Here is a 13,799-nt window from a genome sequence, read left to right on the forward strand (position 1 = left end):
TAAACGTGTATAATTGTGTATAATTGTGTATAAATGTGTATAAACGTCATCTATAGAAGATGAAAAGTGAGATTTGTCTCAGAACGACGTGTTTTTCTGCAGCGTTCGTCCGTACACACACGTGGCAGACAGCAGGAAACAGCTGTGAATGTTAAACACACACACAGAACTGCTCCTCTGCGGAGGTTCTGGCAGCTTGTGGATCTGAGAGCTGACCTCAGGGGTCAAAGGTCGTGGTCCGTCTGTCCACACAGGAAGCTGTTAGTGTTTTGGGTCAGACCCGCCCACTTCTGCTTAATGTCCATCAAAGACGCCCTGCTTCAGGATCGGGTCAGTATTTTGTAAAAGCAGCAGAGCTGCCACCTGAGTCCGTCTGGACCCGGGCCGACCCGGGCCGACCCGGGCCGACCCGGGCCTGCAGCTTCAGTCTCTCCTCTGACGAGCTGGAAACTCACCGTCGTGTGAACGATTCTTTGTGCGTATTTTAAAGGATCGGCTCGTTGAAGCTTTGTTTTTGTGTCGCTCCATTTTGAGAGTTTGAAAACGAAACGTTTCTCAGCAGGTTGTCCATCAACCTCTGAGGACCATCAGACTTTTTACTGTGGTCCATCAACCTCTGAGGACCATCAGACTTTTTACTGTGGTCCATCAACCTCTGAGGACCATCAGACTTTTTACTGTCGTCCATCAACCTCTGAGGACCATCAGACTTTTTATTTGAACTCAAGCGCAGCAGCTCAACAGACCGAGCTTCTCTGAGGGAACTCCTGCCTCCACCTCCACCTGCCTCCACCTCCACCTGCCTCCACCTCCACCGTCCATGTCTCACAATGAAAATACTATAAACCTGATACTACTAACTAATATATTCCACTACTAATACTGCTGCTAATAACAAATATATTCCTATTAACTCTACTATTATTAGTACTACTACTACCACTACCTGTTCTGCCACTATTCGTGCTACTACAACAACTACTACAACTACTACTAGTATAATATATAGTAAATTAGTAGTAGTGGTACTAGTAGAACTAGCAGCAGCAGTGATCTGCCGCTATTCATTCTACTACTCCTGCTGCTAGTTCTACTAGTACCACTACTACTAATTTACTATCAAGTCTACTAATAATGATCCTACTACTAGTACTTTTGCTAATATTACTACTACTACCACCACTAATTTTACTACAATAATTTTTTTCACTACTTGTTCTCATTCTACTACCAGCAAGAGTACTATGAATTTTACTACTACAACAGCAGCTATTAACAAATCTACTACTACAACGTTTTACCACTAGTAAATATACTACCACTACTAGTTACTATACTAGTAGTAGAAATTCTGGTACTACTAGCTACTATATCTAACAATTCTACCAGTTAGTTTTACTACTAATAGTAGTAGTTCTCATTCTACTACGATGACAACTACTACAATAATACTATACTACAAAATATTACAACTGGTAGTATAACTTCAACCACAGTACAGTAGTACTTTGTGGACCATCTAGACAGTGAGTATTTATTCAAGCAGTACTTTTACTTTACATATTTTACTTTACTTGGTAATAATCTGTGTAATTTGAGTCTGAAGAGGTTTTTATTTTTATGACGTCACAAACACGAGGGCTGCAGCCTCATGAGATATTTTGCTAACAGACACATGCAGGAACACGGATACCCGGACAGAACCACCCACCCATTGACCAGAACCTGGTCTGGATCCTGGACGTGCTCCACTTTTCTAAACTTTAAACTTTGTCAGTGTGAACTGAAGACCTGAAACCGGGTCCAGAACCCGGACCCTCACCCTCTCCTTCGGGTTTCTCCGGGTTCCGGCTCCACACGATCTGCCTGGTGTCCTGCCGGACCTGGACCGTCCTCCTCTCGGGTCTCTGGGACTTCTTCTGGTAGAACAGGGTCATCACGGTCCCGATCTCCAGGCTGTGCAGGACCCGGGGCCCGGCCTCGGCCCAGTCCAGGGTCCTGGAGGCCGGGACTGGACCGGGGGCCTCCTCTGAGCAGCCGTTGGTGCAGCCGAACCGGGCTGCACACATCCTGAGCTGGATCACGGCTCTGAGGCGGGTTCTGGAGCCTGGGGAGAACCGAGATCCAGCATGTCCAGAACCTCAGCAGGAGGAAATCCGGTTCTGAGCTCCGGCTCAGGACAACTGGATCAGAACAAACTGAGACATGTTTTCATCAAGCTGAAAGTCTGAGATTCGGTTCTGGTCCTCTGAGGCGGACTGGATCTGGTTTATCTTTTCCAGATGCGTCTGGCACCGGACCAGAGAAGTCCAGTCTTTCATCCCCGCTGGACTCAGGTTTCCAGCCAGAACCCGTCCTCCTCCTTCAGGCCACGACAGCAGAACCAGCACCAGAACCCAGATCCAACCTCCTCTCTGGTTCTGGAGGAAGAGAACCGGGTGCTGCAGCGGATCCGAGCGCCGGATGGAGATGGTGCGGTGTTCGCCCCCCCGCGCCCCCCTCACAGACCGCCGCTCCTCTCCGAACCCCGCAGACTGGACCTGTCGGAACCGAGCTGCGGGCCTCCTGCGCGTCTCCGCACGTCTGGGAGGAAACCAGAACCAGCGGACCGGAAAGGCTCGGTCTGATTTCCCCGGTTCTGTCTGAGCTGCTGGAAGAATCAGAGGGGGAGTCCCGGAGGAGCAGGCCGGCAGCAGAGCGACCTCTGGCGGCCTGAAAACATCCTGCAGCCCGGCTGGACGCTGGAGCTGAAGCTCGCTTGCGATTCCACAGCGCCATAAAGGGCTAGTCCAACCATTTTTAGTGCCGGAACCACATTTAGTACAAAAGCTAAAAGACTTAAGACTCTTCAAATCGAAACCAGATTATTCTTTACCACAATAAGAACATTTAAAATGCAATTTCTGATTTATTAAAACTTTATTCCCCCTGAAAGTAAAAAAAAAAAAAGCTTCAATGAGACGGTTTAAAACTGGACTAAATCCTTATACACTAAAAGTAGAAGCTTAGAAACAGAGTTTGGCTTTTCTAACTTTGACAGAAATATTCTTCGGCAGTTTGTGACTCGTGAAACGTTCATTTGTAAAAGTGCCCCCAAAACTTGGCCGTTTCAATGATGGTTTGAATTAGGACATCACTCCTTACAATATAAATTTGGTGGAATATAACTTTTTTTTTTTGTGAACTTCAAATTTTGAGCCAACTTCAAGGTCGAATGGGGTCCAAAAAACAAGGTCAAAGGTCAATCAGTTGTGTTCTGCTGGGATTTACATAAAAATGCTTATTTGTTTAAAAGCTGAAATACTTATTTTGATTTATAATAACTGTAAATTATTTAAAATATCATATACAGTAGTAAGCGTTTAGCAGAACGAGTTAATTTCCTTTTCCAGCACCTAAAAGCGATCCCAGTGTGATCTTCTGTGGAAGAAAATAAAACGAACCAAATTTATTTTAACAAGAATAATTACTGTTGGCTTTTCAGCATAAAATAACAACCAGCAAATAAAATGAAAATAACAAACGTCCTCTGTGGCCTTCTCAAATTGTTAATTAAGAACCGAGGCCAAAATATGTGTAGCTACAGAAATATATATATTTCTGCGTTAAACTTAGAGAAGAGTTTGAATTTGGGTTCTTCTGGTGGAAGTAAAACGTTTCTCTGAGCTCTTTTCTCTCGATTAAACTTAAACAAGAGGAACTTTTCTGAGGACGAGATCCTCCTGAGCTGTGAAAAGGGCCCACATGTGAAGAATGCGAGCGCTAACTGATCCACCTCAGAGATGCGACGGTCACAGATATCACCTCATCTCTTTGAGTATAATCAGCTCCATATGTCCTTCAGGTGTTTGTCCATGAGGGACCTGGAGGAGGATTTGAGTCTGGAGTCGGGATGGATGAAGAGCCTTCAGAGGGTCTCAGGGCAGAAGACTGAACTGAACCTGAACCCAAAAATGTGGTGGAACAGCAGAAATCATTGAGCCTGAATTGTTGTTGTACCTGTTTAATCTCACCACCAGGGGGCGACAAAGCGGAAGTTACAGGTTTTATTCAACTAAACAACAAAATATGAAGTTGTGACTGAATTTTATTGGACAAAAATACAAAACCGTAAAAATACACTAAACTGTCAAATACACCTGTGACGAGTTTATACGATTTAAGAGCGCTGAGGTAGAAATAACTGCTTTACTCCAAAAGGTGTATTTAATCTGACGTTGGTTCCCGTGCAGATTTGTGGAGATGAAAACTTTTAGTTTAGTTTCTAGTTGGTTTTACTAAATATCTGTTAAAAAAAAAAAAAGCTTAAACCAAAAGAAGACAGAAAAAAACACTAATGATGAATAAAAACTCACTTTTAGTTGAGTAGTTCAGTACTTCAGCAACGACGCCTGGCTGACTCGGCACAGCTCAGACTAACGGCGTGCTCTGCCTGATGCATGCTGGGTAAAAAGTCAGCATCAGTTGTGGACAGAGAACAGCACCACGTGACTCTAAAGTAACAAATCTGTCCACATCCGCTGAAAGTTTCCATCAGATTTCTCATCTTCTCTGGTTATCTGCATCAGAGGCGCCCTATAAATCTAAATCAACACCAACATTTTTAGTTCAGGAGATACTGTACGATTAATTAAAGACGTCAACAACGTAAAAATCACGCCATCGCTTCTACAGGCTGACCAATCAGAGGAATCAGGGGGCGGAGCCTTAAAGAGAAATATGAAGCCATGCGTGCCGAGCGATGCGCACAATAAGCCGAGCAGACGTGATACGGTACGTGCACGCTCGATTCTGCGTGCTCGCTCAAAGTACAGCAAGCCGTTTCACCGTATAATCAAACCACACCCCAACCTCCATTTACTGTGACCAACATCCTTAAAGATATTGACAGTCACACGATTACAAGAATATAATTCCAATCCAAACGTAAAATACAAGTTTTAAACTTCTATAAATCCTTAAAAAGTTATGGGTCAGAGTGCATCTGGATTGCAGCTATCCAAGTCAAAACTATGATACTGCGCCCGTCCTTCCATCGTTATTAGTCAGATTTTTATTTAAATATCCAAAACTTTTGTTTCCAGATCGCCCTGAAGAACAAATCAGAAGATTTTCATGCGGAGTCGTGCGCTGCTTATTTGAAAAGACCGTTAGTTGAAGTCCCCGTCCGGTTTGTGACGTTTGGGCCTGCGTCACTCACACGGACTCCACGTTACCTAATGTTGTAAAGAAGTGCGTGCGCAGTGTGGCCATCAGGAGAAGTTGAATTCGGAACAATTAAAATTAAAAGTGATTTCTGCTCGTGATTGTGTTTTTAATTTCATATCTGACAAGAAAAACACGAGCAGGAGAAATGCTATTTTTTAAGTCTTAAGTAGTAAATAGAGACGCGAGTGTGACGTGATTATGTAGTGAAACCACCTGCCGTACATGGTGCTGACAAGCAGGAGAACAGCTGGGCAGAGGTGAGCGCACACAAAAACGTTTAAATGAAAAGGGGCGACTAAAAGGCTTCGGCGATAGGAGTACCGTAATTTTTGGACTATAAGGCGCATTTAAAATACTTTAATTTTTTTTAAATCAACAGTGAGCCTTATGTATTAATCTGGTTGTGCTGATTTTATGTGCTACACGGCGCTCAAAAATCTGTTAAAACGTTTTAGTTTCGCTTAATACTCCATAAAATACAGTAAACTACAAAACCTTCTCATTCTGATCTGAATTTTACAAAAGCAGTTTAGGGGCCTTCATATTCTCAACCTTCTGCTGAAGGAAACGGGGAACGTCCACATGACTCCACTGTCGGCCTGCAGCAGCACAAATCTTCCGTTTCGTACTTTTTGTTTGAAAGTTTTTAACTTCGAACTCGTACAAATCTCCCCCCGCTTTAGAGACCGGCATCACTTCCGGTTGGGAACCAGGATGAAACGATAAATAAATCCTCAGTTGGCCAGTAAAAAGTTGCCGCTGGCTTCTTGCAGCTCTAAAATCAAGTTGTGGAGTTTCTCTGACAGCGCCACCTGCAGGGAGAAAAGACCAACGCTTCAGTTCTTCCACATAAAAAGTCTGTTTTTGTGCTTTTGTCGTATGTGACGTGAACCTGAGGCTCACCGTGTACGAGTCGGGCTCGTGCAGCCTCTTGTGTCGAGGGTGCAGAGTCTGCAGGGAGCTCTGGACCTTTGCTCTGGTTTCTGCAGCGCTGCACAAACGCTCCGTGACCTAAAACACATTTATCGAGACTTGAACTCCAGCAGAGCTCACCTTTACAATCCCGTCAAGTTTTAAAGTCATCAATGAGCTCTAGAGCCGTCAATAAATGTGATTCTCCACAGTTCTTTCATATCGTTGTTCCTGTCAGACGTAAATTATTATCAAATTTATTATTATCATAATAATTTTTTTATTGTTTAACATTTGAAGCCATGTTTTTTGTTAAAATTCCTTTTTGTCCCTCCTTTAAGTCCATCGCTGAGAAGTAAATCACACATTTTATAGTATCAAAAACCATAAAAATGGACTTTATGGACACTTGATCTTATTAGCGTTACTTATTTGTGTGTGTATATGTAGTCCCTCATTTATCACGGGTGTGAGGTTCCAGGCCCCGCCCACGACACGTGAAAAACCGCGAAGTAGGGATAGTAGTGCACGAGAAGAGAAGCGCAGCTGATGCAGCACGGAGGAGAACTTGACAGTTTTAGGATTTAAACTTTAACTAGAGAAATTGCATTTCCTGTGAAACTGCAGTGTGAATGCTTATTGCTGAAGAACTTGCTAAACAGCTGAAATGTAGCCGAAATGCAAGAACAAGCCAAAGTTAGCAGAAGGAGCAGAAGGAACACATATTTGCTGAATTTGGTTTAAATAAGTAGAAATTAGCAGAAAAAAAATTTGTAAATTAGCTAAAGAAAAGCTGAAATTAGCAAGAAATAGCTGAAAAGTAGCTGAAACGGCAGAAAGAAGTTTACATTACCAGCAGAAAGTGGCACGAGCACAATTGTGCCCAATTGGGTTGAAAGCGGCAGAAACGTGCACATCAACGTGGAAATTCTCTGTAAAAAACTGAAATGTACGAAAATAAATTCTAAATAAATAAATTTTAAATATGGATTGTTTATTGAAAATATTACAGCATTTAAATTGTTTATTGACACAGAAGGGAGGGAGCAGGTGATGAGTGTGACTGCGGAGGAGAAGTGGGCGGAGCAGAGGGCTGCAGGTGGCAGAGAGCGGACATCATGACAGGCTGCAGGAGGGAGCTCCTCCCTGCACCTGCGCACAGGTGCTAAATCATTACAAATCATTTATTTTAAATAAACAATCTATGCCACCCGTGCATCAATCAGCCAGCTGTGTCATGTCAAACTGTGAAAAACTGCGAACCAGCGAGTCGCAAATGTCGAACCGTGAAGTAGTGAAGGACACTCTGAAGCAAAACCTTAACTTTTTGGCATTTATTAACTACAGATCAGCTAAATGAGTCCCCGAGGCTCAGTGGGATTAACCTGTTTAAATAAAGGTTGAACATGTAGAACATCAATGAATATGCAGAAAAATATCTGAACTGACTAAAACAAAAGGATCTGGATCCTCACCTGCCCTTTGGAGAACACTTCCTGTCTCAGACAGATCACCTGAGCTGGAGTGACTGCAGCAGGACAGTTCTCCCCCCCCAGTGGGTAACAGCTGAGGGGGAGGCCCGCCTTGGGGGGAGGCTCCTCCTTCAGACACAGCAGGTCCAGAAAAGGGTGACCTGTGGAGGAGATCAGAGCTGAGCACACCGTCACTCCTGTCGGACGGAGGGAGAACCTGAAGGCGTCTCACCCTCAGGGTCCAGGAGTCTGTACACGGCTTTCCTCCCTGGAACCGTGCTCTTCTTCGGGTCCTCGCTGATCTTCATCCTGGGTCTTCCTCGCACCTCCACCAGCTTGGACCGAAAACAAAACGCCACGCACAAGTTAGACGCCAGAACCCTGCAGCGGGACGGGGTTCTGTTCGACCCGTTACCTTGTAAACACAGCCCAGAGACGGCTGCTTGGTGCAGGTGACCAGATGCGTTCCGACACCGACCGCGTCGATCTCGTTCTCCTGAAACAAAAACAGGCAGAACCTCCAGGAGGACCGTCGGGCCGGTTCAGAACCTGGTGCTTCACGATGAGCCGCTCACCTTCTTGGTGAGTTCGGTCATGCTCTGCTCAGAGATGTTGTTGGTCCCGACGATGGTCAGAGTCTCGAAGGCAGGGACGGAAAAACTGGACAGACAACAGAAGGAACTGGAAAAAGCAGCCTGAACGCTGAACGAGCCGAAGTTAGCTGAAAAAGCTAAAGCTCAGACGATGAAGATAAAACAAGAACAAAAACTAAATGACGCAAAAGAATAGATAAGCTAAAAGTAGTAAAACGCTATGTAAATGTTAACCGAAAGCAAAAGATGCTAGCTCAAACTAAACAAAGCATTTAGCCAAAACATAAAAGAAGCAAAACAATCACCAAAAGTGACAAAAAAGCTAGCTAAAGCTTATAAAAAAGCAGGTAAAGGTCAGACAAAAGAAGAAAAATGTTGGCTTGAAACTAAAAGTAGCAAAACGCTAGACAAATGCTAAAAGTATCAAAATGCTAGCTAAAACTTGCAAAACTTTAGCCAAAACATAAAAGGCAGCTAAACAGTCAAAAAAAGCTAAATGTTGGCTTAAAACTAAAAAGAGCAAACAAATATTTGAAACTAGCAAAACATTAGCCAAAAGCTAGTAGCAAAAGCTACTACTAACATTAGCTAAAAAACAAAACAATTAAAATTTAAAAAAAAAATGGAAAAAAAAAAAAAAAAAAAAGCCAAAACTGTAAACTAGCCAAATACTAATTAAAGCAAAAATTAGAAAAATCACTAGCTCAAACTAAACATTAGGCAAAACCTAAAACTATCAAAACAATCACCAAGACTGGCAGAAAGCAGCGTACAGCTAGCCAAAAGTATTAAAGTGTTAGCTGAAAGTAGCAAAACATTAGCCAAAACATAAAGGCAGCTAAACATTAGTCACAAGAAGCTAAATGTTGGCTTACAACTAAAAATAGCAAATATTTTAAACTAGCAAAACATGATCCAAAAGCTAATAGTAGCAAAAGCTACTAACATTAGCTAAAAACACAACTGCAAGCTCAAAACGGCAAAAAAAATAGCCACAACTGTAAAGTAGCCAAATACTAACTAAAAGCAAAAATAGCTCAAACTAAACATTAGCCTAAACATAAAAGTATCAAGATGCTAGCTAAAACTATCAAAAAACTAACCTAAAAGTAAAAAAACAATCACTGGCAAAAAGCAGCATACAGCTAGCCAAAAGTGTCAAACTGCTAGCTGAAAGTAGCAAAGCATTAGCCAAAACATAAAAACAGCTAAACATTAATTGAAAGCTAAATGTTGGCTTAAAACTAAAAATCTAACAACCTTCTGAAACTAACCAAACATTAGCCAAAACCTAAAAGCAGCAAAATGGTAGCTAAAAGTAGCAAGATGCTAATTAAAACCAACAATTGGGTCATTTAGCTCCTCCAGAGGCGTCAAATCAAAGAAGCGAGACTCGCGGCGTCTCACTCACCGCTCGCTGCAGAGTCTGAAGACACGGCGGACGTCCACGGACTGCCTGCAGAGGTCCCCGCTGTCCAGACGGACTCCCACGGGTCTGTAGCCGAGCTGGCACAGCGCCAACGCCACCGCGCAGAAGTTCAGCAGCCCGCTACTAAACACACACAGAAACACGCTCAAGTCCCGACAGACGAACGGCGCTTCAGGGAAACTTCCCACATCTTCTGGTTCGGTGAACGACTTTGGTTCCATTTTCAGGAAACATCAAGAAGTACCGGGCCACGCTGTAGCTGTCAATCACTGGCAGGAAGTTCTGCGGGTAGGCGATGGCGTAAGACGAGAACGCTGCCAGCTCGCCCTCGTGGATTCTCCCGGGTTCAGCTCCCAGGAGTTCACAAACTCGACTCAGCCAGGATTTTATTAGGGAGACGACGTCCACCAGGTCACCGGCGCCGTTCGCCGCCACGAGGGTCTGAGGCAAGAAAAAACCCAGAGAGACATCAGAAAAAACTAGAGAACGACGGCTGAACTGGTGTGTGGCAGCTAAAACAAGCTGAACAGGAGCTAAAATATAAAAAGATGCTAAAGGTCAAATTTAGCCAAACAGCAGCTAAATGCTAAAACTAACTAAACAGTAGCTTCAGTGTTGTTCATGATAATAACAATAGCTAAAAGCTAAAAAAATGTGCTAAATAAAAGCTAAGAGCTGAAATTTAAACGCTAGCTTAAAGCTAAAATAAGTAACATATAAGCTAAGATAGAAATGACAAAATAAGTAACTAAAAGTTATAATGAGCAAAATAGCTAAGAGTTAATGTTAACAAAAGATAGGTGAACTTCATTTAGCAAAACAGCAGCCAAAAGTTAAAATGAGCTAAAACAGTAGCTAAAAGCCAAAATGACCAAAGCAATAGGTGTCACGAGCCGAACATTTGCTAAAATAACCTAACTGTAAGTTAAAGCAGAATGTAGCAATCAGTGTCTAAAAGATAAAATGAGCAAAACAGTAGCTTAAAGCTAACAGAAACAAAACTGTAGCAAAAATTTTAGGGTTGCCAAACAGTAGATGAAAGCTAAAATCAATGGAAGTTTTGAGCAAAATTCAGCAAAACACTTGCTAAAAGCTACAATTAGGAAAACTACTGTTAAAATCCAATATTAGCAAGACAGTAGCTAAAGGCTAAAATGAGCTAAACTGTAGCTAAAATTAGCATAGGGAAGTAAAAACATCAGATAAGCTAAAGTAGCTTAAAGATAAACGTTTTGAAGGAAATGAACTGTGCTCAGTGTTTCTATGGGGAAAGTTGTTGTAAAATACAAAGATTGTTTTTAAAAATTAAAACGATTAAACAACTAAAAGCCGAAGGTCGAGTCGGAACCTGATCTGAGGGGAGAGCACGTACTTACCTGTGGCCACACCTCCTCCAGGGAGGTGAAGGACGTGACGTAGGAGTGGGCCATGGTGCCCACGACGGGGATCCCGAACAGGAAACCAGCCTGGACGTTACTGGTCAGGTCAAACCCTGGAAGACAGATCCTAAAAAATGAGCACGCGCTCCGTCCAGATGTGAAACGGGTCACGTTTTGGACGGAGCGCACGACGCTCACCTCCGATGTGCGCGTATCGGGAGGCGGAGAGTCCTCCGTCCGGACCCTGCGCCCGCCGGAGGCCCATCTCCAGCAGCATCCTCTTGGGTCCGGCTGCCAGGCGGAAACGGGCGGCGTTACTGCACACCAGACTGAGGAGACACCGGACACGTTGTGTTAGCGAAATATCCCATGAACCACTGGACGGATTTGGGAGAAACTTTCAGAGCGAGCATCTAAACCCGATCCCAGTGACTCAAAGCATTTACAACCTTCCTGATCCACCTTTAAAGTTTTCCAACAGGTTCAGAAACAATCAGATTAATTTCTGCCGGTTGTTGTAGCACCGGGAAATCCCTTCGTATAGTATTTGGCGCCACCGTGAAGCTCGGAGAGCTCCCCGTTTAAATGCGGAGTTGGAATTTTCGGTTTTCGAGCGCCTTATCTGTACGACAGTCGGATTCGAAGTCATTTCTGAGGAGCCGGAGGTCGTTTTTCCCAACTTTGCTTTGACCTGAGGTCGGTTGATTAAGACGAGTGGTTACCTGGCGTAGTTGACCAGGCAGAGCAAGCTGGTCTCCAGGAGCTGAACCACAGCCAGCGGGCCCTCCACCTCCATCACGGGCACCTGCAGACGTTAAACAGCCGTCACTTCCTGTTACCCCCTCCTGGCTGCGAGGGCTTCGCCTGTTAACTCACCCTGGCGAACGCCACCGAGCCCTCCGGGACGGAGCGCAGCGTCACGCCCGAGCAGTCCAGGCCGAGCAGGAACTGGAAGAAGGCGGGGTCGGTGGTGGGGGGCAGGACGGAGCGCAGGAATTCCACATCTGGGCACAGACGTAAACCCAGCGTTAATAATAATAACCTTTATTTAACCAGGTTTGTCCCAATGAGATCAAAAGAGCTCTTTCACAAGAGAGACCTGGCCAAGACTGACAGCACACAGAGAGAGGGCAGAAAAAACACTCGGTAAAAAACACTCAGTAAAAAACACTCGGTAAAACACAATCACAATAAACATGGACTTAAACGACTCAATTAAAACAATTACACTTCTGCAACGTGAGTAAAACGGGATCTATCATGGTATTAAATACATTCAGAGATACTAGTGTTCCAAGTTGAAGCTTTGACTGCAAACTGTTCCATGAGGTTGGAGCAGAAAAGCTGAAGGATTTCGGTTCTGACACGAGGAACACTAAGATTAAAAAAAGTCTCGAGAGCGGAGGCTGCAGGTCGTCTTCTTCAAAGTTAACAAAGACGAACGATAAGGTGCTGCCGACTTAACCACAGCCTTGTAAATCAAAACATACCAATGGCCAAGCCGACGTACACGCAGAGACGGCCATTTTACCTCATCATACAAGAGACGGTGAGGAGTTCAGATTATCTAATCCAGCCACACAGAGATTAAACTCACGTCTGGAGCGTAGTTGTAAATCAAAAACATGGAGAGTGAAGCACATCTGGATTCCAACTTGAGGACAGTTTAAATTAAAAAAACGAAGTACTTCCTAGTACACTTATTTGACTATTATAGTTTTATTTAACTGAAAGCAATCCTCCTAAATTTTACTTTAGGAGATTAGGAGACATCAAGCAATTAAATAATACCAGAGCTGATGACACTGTGTACGTTCTGGATTAAAATCTCTCAGGAAGAACGTTCGATCAACAGCTGCTCTTGGTGCCAGATGATCCCTGGAAGCATTTGAAGTACTGTAATACGCATTATACTGCACTCAATCTGAAGTAATACTGCTTCCTGAAATTCCTGTAGGATTATCTGTCAGTAAAAGTTCCGTTTCGTCCTGTGAGCCTCTTAATCGTCACAGAACCTCGTGTGCCGACGGAAGCTGAGGTCAAAGGTGAAAACTGGAGAAACTATTTTCTAAAAAGGGTCAGAGTGAACGCTAAAACTGAGCTGATGCTTAAAAAAACAGCTAAAACTTAACTAAAAGCTGCCACTGAAACGCTAGCACAAAGCTCCAAAATGCTAGCCGAGCGCTAAAACGTGGAAAAATGCTAGGTCAAACTTACAAAACAGTAGCTAAAGAGGAAAATTACCAAAAGGCTAAATGAAAGCAAAATGTATCTGAAAGCTAGCTAACAGTTAAGAAGCAATGACGAGGCCTGGTAAAAGCTAAAAAGGTAGAAAATAGTTTTACTAAAAGCAGAAAAATGCAAGCTAAAATAATCAACACAATAGTTAAAAGCTAAAATTTGCAAAAGGCTAGCTGAAAGTTACAAGTAGCAGAAGGCTAGTTGAGGCTTATAATAGCAAAACATTTGTTAAAAAGCATCAAAGGGCTAGTTGAAAACTAAATGTAGCCAAAAGCTAACCAAAAGTAGCAAATTGTTACCTAAAAGTAGCAAGAGGTTAGCTGTAAGTTAATGGCGCAAAAGGCTAGCGGAAAGCTAAATGTAGCTAAACATTACCGGTAGTTAAAAAGCATCAAAGAGCTAGTTGAAAACTAAATGTAACCAATAGCAAGCTAAAACTAGCAAAAGGCTGCCTAAAAGTAGCAAGAGATTAGCAGTAAGCTAAATGCAGCAAGAGTAGCTGAAAGCTAAATGTAGCAAAACATTAGTTAAAAGCATCAAAAGACAATTTGAAAACTAAATGTAG

The 13,799-nt window shown here is 43.3% G+C and overlaps 2 protein-coding genes across 2 annotated transcripts in view; both read right to left on the reverse strand.

The window, feature by feature from the left end:
• Positions 1-2,090, reverse strand: part of LOC119430403 (1-phosphatidylinositol 4,5-bisphosphate phosphodiesterase gamma-1) — a 35,962-nt gene extending 33,872 nt beyond the window's left edge. Inside the window, exon 1 of the mRNA XM_037697808.1 lies at positions 1,823-2,090. Coding sequence (XP_037553736.1) covers positions 1,823-2,069 — 247 coding nt within the window. The 5' untranslated portion in view covers positions 2,070-2,090. The remainder of the gene's footprint in view (positions 1-1,822) is intronic.
• A 2,008-nt stretch (positions 2,091-4,098) lies between these two features.
• The window catches only part of naprt (nicotinate phosphoribosyltransferase), an 11,066-nt gene continuing 1,365 nt past the window's right edge, over positions 4,099-13,799 (reverse strand). The window contains exons 2-13 of the mRNA XM_037697899.1: positions 11,870-11,997; positions 11,716-11,798; positions 11,192-11,322; positions 10,991-11,106; positions 9,859-10,055; positions 9,597-9,737; positions 8,168-8,252; positions 8,008-8,088; positions 7,825-7,927; positions 7,596-7,753; positions 6,112-6,219; positions 4,099-6,020 (exon numbers count right to left, since the gene is read on the reverse strand). Coding sequence (XP_037553827.1) covers positions 5,943-6,020; positions 6,112-6,219; positions 7,596-7,753; positions 7,825-7,927; positions 8,008-8,088; positions 8,168-8,252; positions 9,597-9,737; positions 9,859-10,055; positions 10,991-11,106; positions 11,192-11,322; positions 11,716-11,798; positions 11,870-11,997 — 1,409 coding nt within the window. The 3' untranslated portion in view covers positions 4,099-5,942. The remainder of the gene's footprint in view (positions 6,021-6,111; positions 6,220-7,595; positions 7,754-7,824; positions 7,928-8,007; positions 8,089-8,167; positions 8,253-9,596; positions 9,738-9,858; positions 10,056-10,990; positions 11,107-11,191; positions 11,323-11,715; positions 11,799-11,869; positions 11,998-13,799) is intronic.

Source organism: Nematolebias whitei, chromosome 3, assembly GCF_014905685.2.
Source record: "Nematolebias whitei isolate Nwh7 chromosome 3, NemWhi1, whole genome shotgun sequence".
Classification (NCBI taxonomy): Eukaryota; Metazoa; Chordata; class Actinopteri; order Cyprinodontiformes; family Rivulidae; genus Nematolebias; species Nematolebias whitei.